General features: G+C 41.2%; 1 protein-coding gene across 2 annotated transcripts; it reads left to right on the forward strand.

Moving 5' to 3' along the window:
- The first annotated feature begins 10395 nt into the window (after positions 1-10395).
- On the forward strand, positions 10396-12875 carry LOC126416492 (cytidine deaminase-like). Of its 2 annotated transcripts, XM_050084232.1 has the most exons (3): positions 10396-10532; positions 10644-10841; positions 12421-12875. In XM_050084232.1, the coding sequence occupies exons 1-3, from the start codon at positions 10490-10492 to the stop codon at positions 12624-12626; spliced, it is 447 nt and encodes a 148-aa protein (XP_049940189.1). In that variant the 5' UTR covers positions 10396-10489; the 3' UTR covers positions 12627-12875. The 2 variants fall into 2 exon arrangements, with proteins under 2 accessions (XP_049940189.1, XP_049940187.1); XM_050084230.1 differs by lacking the exons at positions 10396-10532; positions 10644-10841 and adding an exon at positions 11593-12113 and having other exon boundaries at positions 12223-12875.
- The last annotated feature ends 1693 nt before the right edge of the window (positions 12876-14568 follow it).

A 14568-nucleotide genomic window follows, 5' to 3' on the forward strand; every position in this document is an offset into this window, starting at 1 on the left:
CGAGAACAGCTGCCAACATGAGTAACGTAGAGGCAAATATCCTCGGAGTAGTGAAGCAACTCAAATCACTTAATGAAAGCAAGTCTTCTGGTCCAGATTGTATACCAATTAGGTTCCTTTCGGAGTATGCTGATGCATGAACTCCATACTTAACAATCATACACAAATGTTCGCTATACGAAAGATCCGTACCCAAAGACTGCAAAGTTGCACAGGTCACACCAATATTGAAGAAAGGTAGTAGGAGTAATCCACTAAATTACAGGCCCATATTGTTAACGCCGATATGCAGCAGGATTTTAGAACATATATTGTGTTCGAACATTATGAATTACCTCAAAGGAAACTGTCTATTGACACACAGTCAACATGGGTTTAGAAAACATCGTTCCTGTGAAACACAACTAGCTCTTTATTCACGTGAAGTGCTGAGTGCTATTGACAAGGGATTTCAGATCGATTCCGTATTCCTGGATTTCCGGAAGGCTTTTGACACTGTACCACAAAAGCGGCTCGTAGTAAAATTGCGTCCTTATGGAATATCGTCTCAGTTATGTGACTGGATTTGCGATTTCCTGTCAGAGAGACCACAGTTCGTAGTAATTGACGGAAAGTCATCGAGTAAAACAGAAGTGATTTCAGGCGTTCCCCAAGGTAGTGTTATAGGCCCTTTGCTGTTCCTTATCTATATAAACGATTTGGGAGACAACCTGAGCAGCTGTCTTCGGTTTTTTGCAGATGACGCTGTCGTGTCTGTCATCAGAAGACCAAAACAAACTGCAAAACGATTTAGAAAAAATATCTGAATGGTGCAAAAAGTGGGAGGTCATCCTCATGGGTACTAAAAGGAACTCGTTAGACTTCAGTTACACGATAAATCAGTCTAATCTAAAAGCCGTAAATTCAACTAAATACCTCGGTATTACAATTACGAACAACTTAAATTGGAAAGAACACATAGAAAATGTTGTGGGGAAGGCTAACCAAAGGCTGCGTTTTATTGGCAGGACACTTAGAAAATGTAACAGACCTACTAAGGAGACTGCCTACACTACGCTTGTCCGTCCTCTTTTAGAATACTGCTGCGCGGTTTGGGATCCTTACCAGGTAGGACTGACGGAGTACATCACAAAAAAGTTCAAAGAAAGACAACACGTTTTGTATTATCGCGAAATATGGGAGAGAGTGTCACAGAAATGATAAATGATATGGGCTAGAAATCATTAGCCCGCATCTCGTGGTCGTGCGGTAGCGTTCTCGCTTCCCACGCCCGGGTTCCCGGGTTCGATTCCCGGCGGGGTCAGGGATTTTCTCTGCCTCGTGATGGCTGGGTGTTGTGTGTTGTCCTTAGGTTAGTTAGGTTTAAGTAGTTCTAAGTTCTAGGGGACTGATGACCATAGATGTTAAGTCCCATAGTGCTCAGAGCCATTATAGAAATCATTAAAAGAAAGGCGTTTTTCGTTGCGACGGAATCTTCTCACGAAATTCCAATCACCAACATTCTCCTCCGAATGCGAAAATATTTTGTTGACACCGACCTACATAGGGTGGAACGATCACCACGATAAAATAAGGAAAATCAGAGCTCGTACGGAAATAGGTTTTCATTCTATCCGCGCGCTCTACTAGATTGGAAAAATAGAGAAATGTGAAGGTGGTTCGATAAACCCTCTGCCAGGCACTTAAATGTAATTTGCAAAGTATCCATGTAGATGTAGATGTAGATTACAAGAATTGTTCGAAATACCTGAAATCACAGTATCAGAAGTATCAATTGAGCTTAATGATGCGCCTGCTTCTAGAAAGCCATCTTCTCATCTTTTTTATTTATTTTTTCAATTTTATCCTTAATTCTTTTCCTGTTTTGAGCCCCAGAAAGCTTCTTTCTTGGTGAGCTCACTATTTGCTCTTTACTGCCTGAAAATATAAATAAATGTGTTTTAACACTGACGTATCGTTCTTAAATACAAAATGATGATCATGTTTGTGAGTTTGACGTACAATACGCACGCATTCAAAAATCAACTTGTGATTCGTTCAGAATTCAACCTACAATCTGTTCAAAAATGTTAAAAAACCAATTGAGATGCGTTTCAAAATATGATTAATCGGTAGACCAACGTGCGCTGGATGCTAGGAGCTTTGTGAAACAAGGTTTTTTTCTTCAAGAATATGAATTTGGCGCCCACTGAAATTGCTGCCCGGAGGATGCACCGTTTCGTGACCCCCCCCCCCCCCCCCCTCCCGCCACTTGGATTCGGGCCTGCCAAAGGTTGTCCGGTAACATGGGCCAACTGTTTGGTCACTGTGCGGCCGATGTCATTCATCAGTTTTTGATGGGATCGAGGTGGCTAGGTTAAGTTAGAATCAACTTTTTGTATGAACTAGGTTATATTTTTACCTCTAACGACGGAATGGATACCATGGTGCCTCTGTGCATGGAGACGAGTGCTGCAGTGCGGCTTTTGCTATTAAAATGTGCATGTAAATGAGCTAAATCTGTCTCGAAAAGAAGTGGCGAGTACTGTACATTCTGTCCACAGCTACTGAAATTACCAGACAAGCTTTACAAATATACGAGATGAAGGGGAAAACACCATGCCAAAAATGTTAAAAATGTTTTAGCTTCGTGACGCCACTTCCTTTGTCTCACCAGCGATTACCGTTAGAAGGGACCACCGCCTCTGAAACGAACAGGCCGTAATTGATGTTTTTCATATTTATACCTGTGTATTACGAAAGTATGTAGTTTCAGTGATACTCTGCACTAATTATCCCTCCAAAACACGTTGGTCTGAGCTTGGTTTACTATGCTACAGTGGCAGGATGTGCGACTTCGGTGTGTAATGTTTTTGCCTATGAGGTTATGAGCATACAATAGTTAATTTACGTGATGAAAGTACGTATTTTTATTACATGATGCATGGATAAAATATGTGTGTAAGTAAGCAAATATTATCTAGTTAATAAAAGGTGGATTTGTTGCTTCACAATAGCTCACTTTATTCTAAAAATGGTGAAAATTAATGCAGCACTAGCAGGATGGTTAGACAATCAGATTCTAGTACACTTCACTGCTCTCCAAATACTTGTCCAGTGGATTTGAACAAAGAAGTAACAATATTCCTTGTGGAAGTATTATTTCAGACTGTGTGTTGCTTTTAATCAAGAAAGTCAACAACATTGTACAGTGTCTTTTAGTGCACTTGCACAGCTCCAAAATTCGGTATAGAATAAATCATAAATTTCATGGAATAGGTATCTGAGGTCCAAGAGTGAAAATATTAGATTTTAAATTAGTATTTAGAGCATCGTAAATAACATACAACATATCACACAAAAACTTTGAAACTGTACTTTTCAGAACGTGGTATAGATCTAATTATTAGATAGGTGTAATTGACATAAGTCAAATATCAAAGTGTCACCTCTAGTTTTACTTGAACCAGAACTGCATGTGAGAATCGGATTTTTAGTAGATCTCGACTCACACCTCTACAAGTAGGGGCCTACTCGGAATCTGTTTTGCTGAATTTATTTAACATTGTGCAGGCATACGTCAATTAACCTTCACTGACTGCCGTTCAGTATACATGTGAAAGACAAACACAGAGGTAAGGTGCTCTGAACGCCTAAAGCACTGAAAAGCCGAAACACGTACGTACACCACATCTGCAAACCACTTCATGTAACATAATCACCACCCTACTGTCATAAAAACAACGCCAGTAAGCAGTAATAATAATTTGTAGACAGCTGATGTCCACCTAACACAACCCAAAAAGATGCACTACAGTAATTTTAAGCAAAAGATAAGCCATCCGTGTCACTTGAACAAATTATTTTTCCAGCTTATAATCCACACATCAAATTTCTGGTAAAAATTTTGACCACTTGTGGTTTCCAATAAACGTGCGATTTCAGTCCAAAGATTCCGAACTATATGCCAGTTATGATGTTTTTCATGCTCAGGATGCCACAAACTCCGTCTTTGACTAAACTTATTAGTTCCACGCAGTTCTACTAAGCACCCTCTAAAACCTCCAGAAGTGTGTAACATGAATTATGAAACACCCTGTATAGAGCACCTCTGCAAGAAGAATGACACAACTCAAAAACGCAATACGTGAGAGAACTCTACTTGTAGCTTTCTCAGTACTTTTGACTTTGACAGCACGGTACTCGGGCAAGCTATCTATGGTTATAGGTGGCTTGAGAAAATTACCTTTAATGCACACTTAAGCGAATTACAGTCATCGTCTCTTTAATAAATGGGTGTGCAGCTCCTTGTCTGCTACCAGTAAACTCGTAATTATATAAGCAGCCCGCCTCTGTGAGTTGAACAGCAATTTTAATTTTAGTTAACCTCCTTCTCTTTGTTTAGGGACTGTGCTGGACCGCTATAGGGACTTCGATACGTGCTTTAAACGCCTCTGGGAAGTTCCTCTGTTATGAACTTCAAGAATTCTATAATATGTGTATTGAAATAGTATCACTTTCCTTTAAATGTGAAGTGAATGTCGTTGGCAATAAATTACATCATAATTTTTGTGCATGGTAGGGAGCTTCACGCTTATTTTTCACTGACATAAACTAAGAATTGCTGTTTTTTGAGTTGTGTCACTATTATTGCCGGGGTGCGATATGTAAAATAGCGCGGATGTACACAGTTCGTTGCGAGTGCGAGCTCAACATGTAAACTAGTCAGACCTATATACAAGGTGTACAACTTCGCTTCCACCGTTTTTTCCCCAACATTTGAGTCTTTAATGAAACAAATTGGTTACACATGTATCATTCAAAGTGTTTTCCATCGCTGGCCACTGCTTTCTCCCATATTTCGGGCAGTGTACGAATCACGCGTCGAAAAAATTGTTCATCTTTTGAAGAGACCCACGAATCGATCCAATTTCTGACTTCTTCATGAGATCGGAAGTGTTGGTCAGCCAGGCCGTGCGCCATTGATCTAAACAGGTGATAGAGGGAGCAATGTCTGGAGAATACAGCGTGTGGGGTAGGACTTCCCATTTTAACGTTTCCAAGTACGTTTTGACTTCTTTTACAACGTGGGGTCGAGCGTTGTCGTGTTGCAAAATAACTTTATCGTGTCTCTCGCTGTATTGCGGCCGTTTGTCTTTTAATGCTCTGCTCAGACGCATTAATTGCGCTCGATAATGAGCACCTGTGATTGTTTCACGTGGTTTTAAGCATCTCATAGTGCACGACATCGAGCTGGTCGCACGAAATGTAGAGCATGATCTTGGAGCCGTGAATATTCGGTTTGGCCGTCGACGTGGAAGCATGGCCGGGATATCCCCATGATTTTTTGCGTTTATATCGTAATGAACCCATTTTTCGTCCCCGGTCACAATGCGATGCAGAAATCCATCCCGTTTTTGCCTCTGAAGCAACTGTTCACAAACACACAAACGCCGTTCAACTTCTCTTGCTTTCAGCTCACACGGGACCCAAGTTCCATCTTTCTGAATCATGCCCATAGCCTTGAGACGTTTTGAAATGGCTTGCCACTAATCGTGCCAATTCTTCTTGACTTTGAAGCGAGTCTTAACTCAGCAATGTGTCCAGTTCTGCATCTTCGAAAACATTCTCTTTTCCACCACTATGCCGGTCTACGATATTAAAATCATCGTACTTGAAGCGTTGAAACCACTGGCGACACATTCTTTCACTAATACGTCCTTACCATACGTTCTTGAGAGCATTCGCTGAGACTCAGCCGCTGTTTTCTTCATATTGAAACAGAACAGTAACACTTCCCGCAAATGACGAGAATTAGGCTAGTAAACTGACAATTTCAATCAAGAACGACTTTATGATGCAGACACAAATCGACTAATGTTTGAATGAGGTTATATTGACCAGGGTCCAGGCTAACTGCCTGACGTCTGCGATCTGTTTCTTTGGACCTCTGCTTACCGTTGTCGCCGCCTTTCGGCAAACGGCGGAAGCAAAGTTGTACACCTTTTAGGACGAGCTGCCGAATGCGTAGTCTTACTACAGTATAATTTAGTAGAGTAGGGGTGACAGTTACAGTGGTCTTAGCGCGACTGCTATTCGCGTCTACTTCAAGTAATCATGTAACACTATTTAGTATATGTCTCTATTGCAATGTCTCTGTGTGTTCAGCTATAGATTAATACTGTTCTCACCCGCAGAGGATAGCGCTACGCAGCTTCCGGGCCACCTACGAGGGATTTTCTTTCGCTGTCTCGACTATAAATTGTGCCTTTCGGAAATTCCCCACAGTCGTTTGATGAACAAAGGAAGAGCATATGGACTATCAGACCAATTGTATGATTGGATTGAAGAGTTCCTAGATAACAGAACGCAGCATGTCATTCTCAATTGAGAGAAGTCTTCCGAAGTAAGAGTGATTTCAGGTGTGCAGCAGGAGAGTGTCGTAGGACCGTTGCTATTCACAATATACATAAATGACCTTGTGGATGACATCGGAAGTTCACTGAGGCTTTTTTGCGGATGATGCTGTAGTACATCGAGAGGTTGTAACATTGGAAAATTGTACTTAAATGCAGGAGGATCTGCAACGAATTGGCGCATGGTGCAGGGAATGGCAATTGAATCTCAATGTAGACAAGTGTAATGTGCTGCGAATACACAGAAAGATAGATCCCTTATCATTTAGCTACAATATAGCAGGTCAGCAACTGGAAGCAGTTAATTCCATACATTATCTGGGAGTAGGCATTAGGAGTGATTTAAAACTGAATGATCATAAAAGTTGATCGTCGGTAAAGGAGATGCCAGACAGAGATTCATTGGAAGAATCCTAAGGAAATGCAATCCGAAAACAAAGGAAGTAGGTTACAGTGCACGTGTTCGCCCACTGCTTGAATATTGCTCGCTAGTGTGGGATCCGTACCAGATAAGGTTGATAGAACAGATAGAGAAGATCCAACGGAGAGCAGCGCGCTTCGTTATAGGATCATTTAGTATTCGCGAAAGCGTTACGGAGATGATAGATAAACCCCAGTGGAAGACTCTGCAGGAGAGACGCTCAGTAGTTCGGTACGGGCTTTTGTTGAAGTTTCGAGAACATACCTCCACCGAGTAGTCAAGCAGTATATTGCTCCCTCCTACGTATATCTCGCGAAGAGACCATGAGGATAAAATCAGAGAGATTAGAGCCCACACAGAGGCATACCGACAATATTTCTTTCCACGAACAATACGAGACTGGAATAGAATGGAGAAACGATAGAGGTACTCAAAGTACCCTCCGCCACACCGTCAGGTGGCTTGCGGAGTATGGATGTAGATGTAGAATTCATTGTGCAGTGCACGTGAGGAAACTAGGAATACAAGAAAATGAATGAAATGGCTCGGAGCGCTATGGGACTTAACATCTGAGGTCATTAGTCCCCTAGAACTTAGAACTACTTAAACCTAACTATTCTAAGGACATCACACACATCCATGCCCGAGGCAGGATTCGAACCTGCGACTGTAGCAGTCGCGCGGTTCCGGACTGAGCGCCTAGAACCGCACGGCCACCGCGGCCGGCACTAGGAATACAGAATGACTAAAAAAAGAACAATTTCAATTGCTTATTACAGACTATGAAGGACATAAACAAAATGCACGTGTCACTGGACAGAGGAAGGTTAAAAGTTTTATGCTCACACAAATGGAAATGTGCGTTTGACGTCATTGGCCGGGAGGCCCCTTGCGGGGCAGGTCCGTCCGCTTTGGTGCAGATCTTATTACATTCAACGTCACACTGGGCGACCTGTGCGCCGGATGAGGATGAAATGATGATGAAGGCAACACAACACCCAGTCCCTGAGCGGAGAAAATCTCCGACCCAGCAGGGAATCGAACCCGAGCCCATAGGACGGCAATCCGTCACGCTGACCACTCTTTTTTTTATCTCATTTTGTTCGATATTGGTCGTTGTATTTGTTCCTGGCGGACGTCCCATGACGCTTGTTCATCATAGATCCATTGACTCAGTTTTTGTTTTATTACAGAGGGCAGCTAACCCTCTGACCGAACACGCTGAGCTACCGTGCCGGCAGCTATCGGGGCGGACTTTGCTCACACAGACGCTATACCGTACTCTCATCGTGAGCACCATGCGTTGCTCGAGAAACATCGAAACGATAGTCCATTACATTCCACATACGAATCAACAGGACCCTGGTTATTGAATCGATAGCTTCAATCATTTCATTTCTCAGCTCTTGAAGAGAAGCTCCACAGGTGGGACCAAGATTCTGTCTTTTATGTACCCTCACAGGAAAAAAACTGCGAGGTGTGAGGACTGGTGACTTCGGAGCCCAAAAACAAATAACAAGATCTTGTCCTCTTTCAATACACCGTTGAGGGATGGTGTTGTTAAGGTAACGCCGCATCTCCAGGTGAAATTGAGGTGGGGCATCGTCATGCATAAAAATATAATCCCTGAAACTTCGTTAAGTTAAGAAAACAACCCATTTTGCAGTATGTCCAGCTACGACATTCCTGTCACAATTTCCTCCACGAAAAAGAGAGGTCCATAAACTTTAAGCAGAAGCGGTACAAAACATATTCTTATTTGGTGAGTCTCTTGCATGTTCGGCGACTACACCAGGATTATGTGGCCCCAAAATTATTACATTACGGTGATTTACTTTAGCAGATAGATGAAACTTCGATTCATCCGAAAAGATGACTCGATCGAGAAAAAAGTGCCCTCTGCCATATCCGTACCTTCTGTTATGGTCGCCGGGACGCAATTGTTGCATTAAATGCAACTTACATAGCTGTATATGAAGGCGTCGTCTCGGAACACGCCACCCTATTGTTTATGAAAGTTCCTGGGCTGCCTGTCTTGTGAATTTCCCAGGGCTCCGTGTGAACGTCATCACGGATGCGCTCGACATTTTCGTCACACGTGCGTGACCGACAGTGCAGATGAAAATGCAACCAACTTCCAAGAATTTCGTGTCCCAGTGATAAATCAGCATGTACAGAGGCGACTTCTTATTGAATCGACGGCGGAATGCACGTTGTACTTGAACGATGGATTGATTTCACGCAAATTCCAACACGCGAAATGATTTCTCTTGTGAAACGTCCTGGCAGATTAAAACTGTGTGCGGAGACTCGAACTCGGGACCTTTGCCTTTCACGGGCAAGTACTCTATCTTCTGAGCTACCCAAGCACGACTGACGCCCCCGCTCACAGCTTTACTTCTGCCAGTACCTCGTCTCCTACCTTCCAAACTTCACAGAAGCTCTCCTGCGAACCTAGCGGAACTAGCACTCCTGGAAGGAAGGATATTGCGGAGACATGGCTTAGCCACGCCTGGGGAAGTTCGTGTCTCGGTCCGGCACACAGTTTTAACCTTCCAGGAAGTTTCACATCAGCGCACATTCCGCTACAGAGTGAAAATATAATTCTGGATTTCTCTTACGTTGTAATCATCATGTTGCTACAAACAGACAACAGCGCAGCTGTGTCGAAACTTTGAACAAGCGTACGTATTCCAGTCTTTCATACGTTGTTTATAATAAGCATTTGAAATATGTTTGAATCGCCCGGTATACCTCAATCATGTATTTACTTCTGTCTACGCTACATTAAGGCAACATTAGGCTAACTACAGTGCGCGCGGAGGCATTTAAGCTATCATTCTACATAATCTCCAAACGACCATGGAACGGGAAGAAACTTTAATAGGTGGCACAAGGAGCCCTCCAACATACACTTCACCGGGGTTTAAGAAGTATAACTCTATAGTGCGCTAACGGCTGAAATTTGTTTTTGTTGCTTATGTAAGACATCGAACGTCGTAATCACAGTCGTTTAAGTTTTCATACGGCACAATGCAGCGTATATGGATCCATTTTTGAGTCACTCGTGCGTACGGCCTACCCTTTTACTACACTCACTACACCGTAGGCCTATACGTTTTATATCAGTAGAACATTCGTGTCTTACGGAGTCGTTTAGCGTGGGGCCTGTGTGCAATCTTGTTCTATTGCTATAAAAAAAAGAAAATTCACTTCGGGTTTGTGGGTAAAATGTTCCGTCTTAGTGCGAAATCCATAGTGCAGTAGAAAAAAGTACTTTGTATGACACTACGTTCTTACAACAATCATTTCTGCAGTCCGGTGAACAAGTATCGTATTTGAAAAAGGCTACGACCTTAAGGAGCTTGACGTTATTGTTCTATTGTGGGTTGATGTTTATCTCGGTTTAGTGGGTGTGAGATGATAGCGCTTTGTACAAAGAAATTGTTCTCTAGACTGGATTCTTTAGCAGATAGTGTATCTGCGGCGGTCGTTGGCTGTAAAGAGTCGTAGCGTACAAGGGACCAGTGACGTCAGTTAACTCGACGAATACAACTCCGTTATGTTGATTGCCTCACAAAGCAGCAGTTAAATAGTCTACGGAGGGGGAACGTAAACCAGTGCATGTGAACAGCTCCAGTGTAACCGTTGGACTAGTTGATGAACCTTAAGCATGTCTACCAGAAACCAGGAAATAGTAAAATTTTCTGACCTTGGTAAGTGGGGCCTGGCGCCCCAACATTTTCTTATAGCCAACACGTATAACCTTTACTTCATTTTAATATCGTTAATAATTATTACCTATTATTAAACACTTTTTATTGCAGACTCAGATATTCAAGAGCTCATCAGAACAGCTGTTGCTTATCGGCAGAAAGCGCACTGCCCATACAGTAATTTCCAAGTAGGAGCAGCGTTGAAGTGCGATGACGACTCTGTGTTCGGTGGTTGTAACGTTGAAAACGTTGCTTATGGGTGCACGATATGTGCTGAACGCACTGCAATTGTGAAAGCCGTAAGTGAAGGTAAAAAGGTGTTCAAGCATTTTGCAATAACAGGAGACGTAACCGATGGATTTATATCACCTTGTGGCTCATGTCGTCAAGTGATTGTTGAATTTGGAACAGATGTGAAGGTCTATCTGGCAAAGCCCGATTTTTCAGATGTTCTAGTGACGGACATGGACACTATATTGCCTCTACCGTTCGTTCCAACGTCAATTCCCGAGTGACGTACAGCCACGTAAATCACAGGAAAGAAAACTGCAAGCCTTCATGAACAAATAATTGTTATCTTTGCTCTCAAACTGTAATACAAAATTTCTGTAAAATTGTTTGTGGGTTTGGGTATATAAAAATATAGAATTTTATGAACTATGACAATGTTCCTTCGTAACATATCGTCTGTCCGCTGCTTTCATATTGGCTGCGTAGACACAGCAATTGACCAGTGCCACCTAGGCATATAACTGAGTTAACACATCATCTTTCCTTTCCCATGTATATAACGGCGAGAGCTGACAACATTGCGGCACGAAAAACGTAAGTACGCCAATCGCAGCGATCTATACCATTAACCACATTTTATATGAGAAGAAAACTTCGTCTTTTTACGGAATAGTTTAGCATTACCTCTATACAAACGATAACCTTTTCTTTTACTATAAAAAAGAGCTTTCATGGCAGAAAATCATTGAATCCGTCGATTTTTTGGCGTAAAAGATTCACTTTATGTGCAAAAACCATTTTGTTGTAGAAAAACAAAAAACTACTTCATCTGCATTCTGTGTTCTTGAACGTATCATATCTATGCTCTGGTGAACAAGTATCGTATCTGAATCAGGTGACGAACTTTGGAGGTGAATGTTTCTCTTTAGTTGTGTTTGTGTTTATCTTGGCTTAGCGGAACTTTGGAGGTGAATGTTACTGTTTTGTTGTGTTTGTGTTTATTTTGGCTTAGCGTACGCGAAAAGACAGCGCGGTGCACGGGAAACTGTTTTCTGCTGTGAACTCATTTGCGGATGAAGCATCGGCGTCTATGATTCTGTGTAGCCCGTTTAGTAACCTTGGTATGTAGAGAGTCGTGGCAACATGTACAAGGAATCAGTCTCGCCAGTGCGTCACCGTACTTTGCTACGATGTGCTGATTGCCTCACAAAGCAGCAGTTAAAGAGTCTATCCAGGGAGAATGTAAAAAACTGCTGTATGTCAACAGCTCCAGGGTGACAGCTGAAGTAGTTGCATTAACTTTAAGCATGTATCCAAGAAACCACGAAATAGTGAAGTTCTCTGACCTTGGTAAGTAAGGCGTGGCGTCCCAATCATTTTTCTGGTCACAGTTACAATCACTCGTTTCTTTTTAATTTCCGTGACAATTATTACTATAATAATTTTTTTAAAATTACAGACTCAGATGTTCAGGAGCTCATCAGAACAGCTGTTTCTTATAGACAGAAAGCTCACTGCCCATACAGTAAATTTCCAGTAGGAGCAGCGTTGAAGTGTGATGACGACTCTGTGTTCGGTGGTTGTAATGTTGAAAACGCCGCATATGGTTCCAGTATATGTGCTGAACGCACTGCAATTGTAAAAGCCGTAAGTGAAGGCAAAAAGCTGTTCAAGCATTTTGCGATAACGGGAGATGTAACTCAGGGATTTATATCGCCCTGTGGCTCATGTCGTCAAGTGATGGTTGAATTTGGAACAGACATGAAAGTCTATTTGGCAAAGCCAGATTTTTCAGATGTTCTAGTGACAAATATGGACGCTATATTGCCTCTAGCGTTCATTCCACTGTCAATGCCTAAGTGAAGTATAGTGTACAAGGCTATGTTAATCACAGAAACTTAAAGAAAGGAAATAACCGTATAATCTTTCATCAACAAGTAATTGTCATCTGTTCTCTCATATTGATGATAATTGTTTATTGCAATAATATCTGCATAATTTTGTTTTGACAGTGTACCATTTAAAAGAGCATGATCTGTTATAATAATGCAGTATCTCTGTAAAATAATTTTTTGTAATGGTTTTGGCATATATAATACAGAATTTTATGAATTGTGTCTTAGTTATTTTCGTACCTAGATATCACTCATAATACATGGAATGCTTGTTATAATTTGGCATGTAATGTGGCCACTGTGATGTGGCATGTAATATGTTCAGGGAATTTCTACAATAGAATAATGATGTGACAAACTGTTGCATTTGCCTTACAGATGTAGATTTCTGTTCTTCTACTATCTCACAATTGTGAAGAGCAACAACTGTATTTTGCATACTATTCTTGACTCCCTTTTGTACTGTTTCTGCTCGGTATGACTGTGTATCTGAATTCACTTACACGTGGTATATGACATCCAAGAGCATTTGTTATTACTTCCCCTTCCTCTTTCTTTGTGATACTATACTTTGCGTCACAGGTTGCCTCTGGATGTGGAATTAAGTTGGTGACAGGGTGATAATATTGTAAAATGGAAAAAAATTATGCAGCAAACATACTATAAACTACATTCCATTAGCAATAGCCATGCTATTGCCATTATCTCATGTGTTAAGTGTAACTAAACTGATGTTCCAATCACTTTTTTACTGCCTCTAACAGTTGAACAAATGCCATTATAATTTTGCAATAAGTAGTAAATGGCACAGAAGATGAAATAGGCTGAAAAATGTTTTTCAGTGCACTTCGGAAGTGGAACAGGTTTTCATGTTGATATGTACTGCTGCAAGAATAAAGGAATTATAGCACTGTAAGTAGTTTGATGCATATTAAACAGGTGTGGATTCTTGGTGCCTTGATTGTGTTGGTTTCAGCCAAATTATTTATCTCCATTTTTGTCTCCTGCCCAGTGTGGAAGTCTTCCACAGTTTTTACTGTGTTTTGACTTTGGTGTCAATACAGTGTTGGCTGGAGGCACCATCTGCTACCAATAGCACCTTGTCAGCTTCAGACGCTGCAATTCATGTACCGTTTTCGACATACAGTGTTGGTGGTAAATTTCTCTTGCTCATGAAACTGTAAAAATAAATAGTGATGCTACCACTCCAGTGCTTCATATGGAACTAAATAGTAGAGAACATTTTGAAAACTATTATGCATAGAGAAGGTGGCATTACTATTTATTCATCACATACTATGGTATCGGGAAATTGGCGTAATTATGTTACTTCGATTGTTCCTGTTGGTAGTAATCAGGCAGCCAACAGATGGTCTGTTGGTACTATCAGTAAGTAGTACATATCATTTCCCCCATTAGTAGTCTTGCTGTTGATGTCGGTGAATGTTTTAATTGGTCGTATAAACAAAAAATTGGTTTGGTTAAGAGTTGTGGGAGAGCTTGTGGATTTGCTTATTCTAGTGACGAATGGTACATGTCATCTACAGACTTGGCTGGCCATATACGTCATCTTAACAATGGTTTAGCTGTTGGGACTAGCAGTTATCCAAAATTAAAGTCTCTTCGTATTGACATAGCTTTGGTTTTTATTGTGACCAGTACATTGAAAAGGCCTTTGTTATAGTTAAATTGAGCAACATCAAGCTCTTCAGATTTCTTCTTTTATTGCTGGTATTTATTCAGTACCAAATAATGTTCCTAGTGATAATTATTATGATTGTTCAGTTAATTGAATTGCTGTTGGTACTAATTATGAAACACGTAGTGGTCAAAAACAAACTTTCTCTCTTGAGTAACAGTGATATTACCTATTTGACAGATACTAATACATTTTATTCAAATGCTGGTTT

The sequence above is a fragment of the Schistocerca serialis genome, chromosome 8 (assembly GCF_023864345.2).
Source record: "Schistocerca serialis cubense isolate TAMUIC-IGC-003099 chromosome 8, iqSchSeri2.2, whole genome shotgun sequence".
In the NCBI taxonomy this organism is placed as follows: domain Eukaryota; kingdom Metazoa; phylum Arthropoda; class Insecta; order Orthoptera; family Acrididae; genus Schistocerca; species Schistocerca serialis.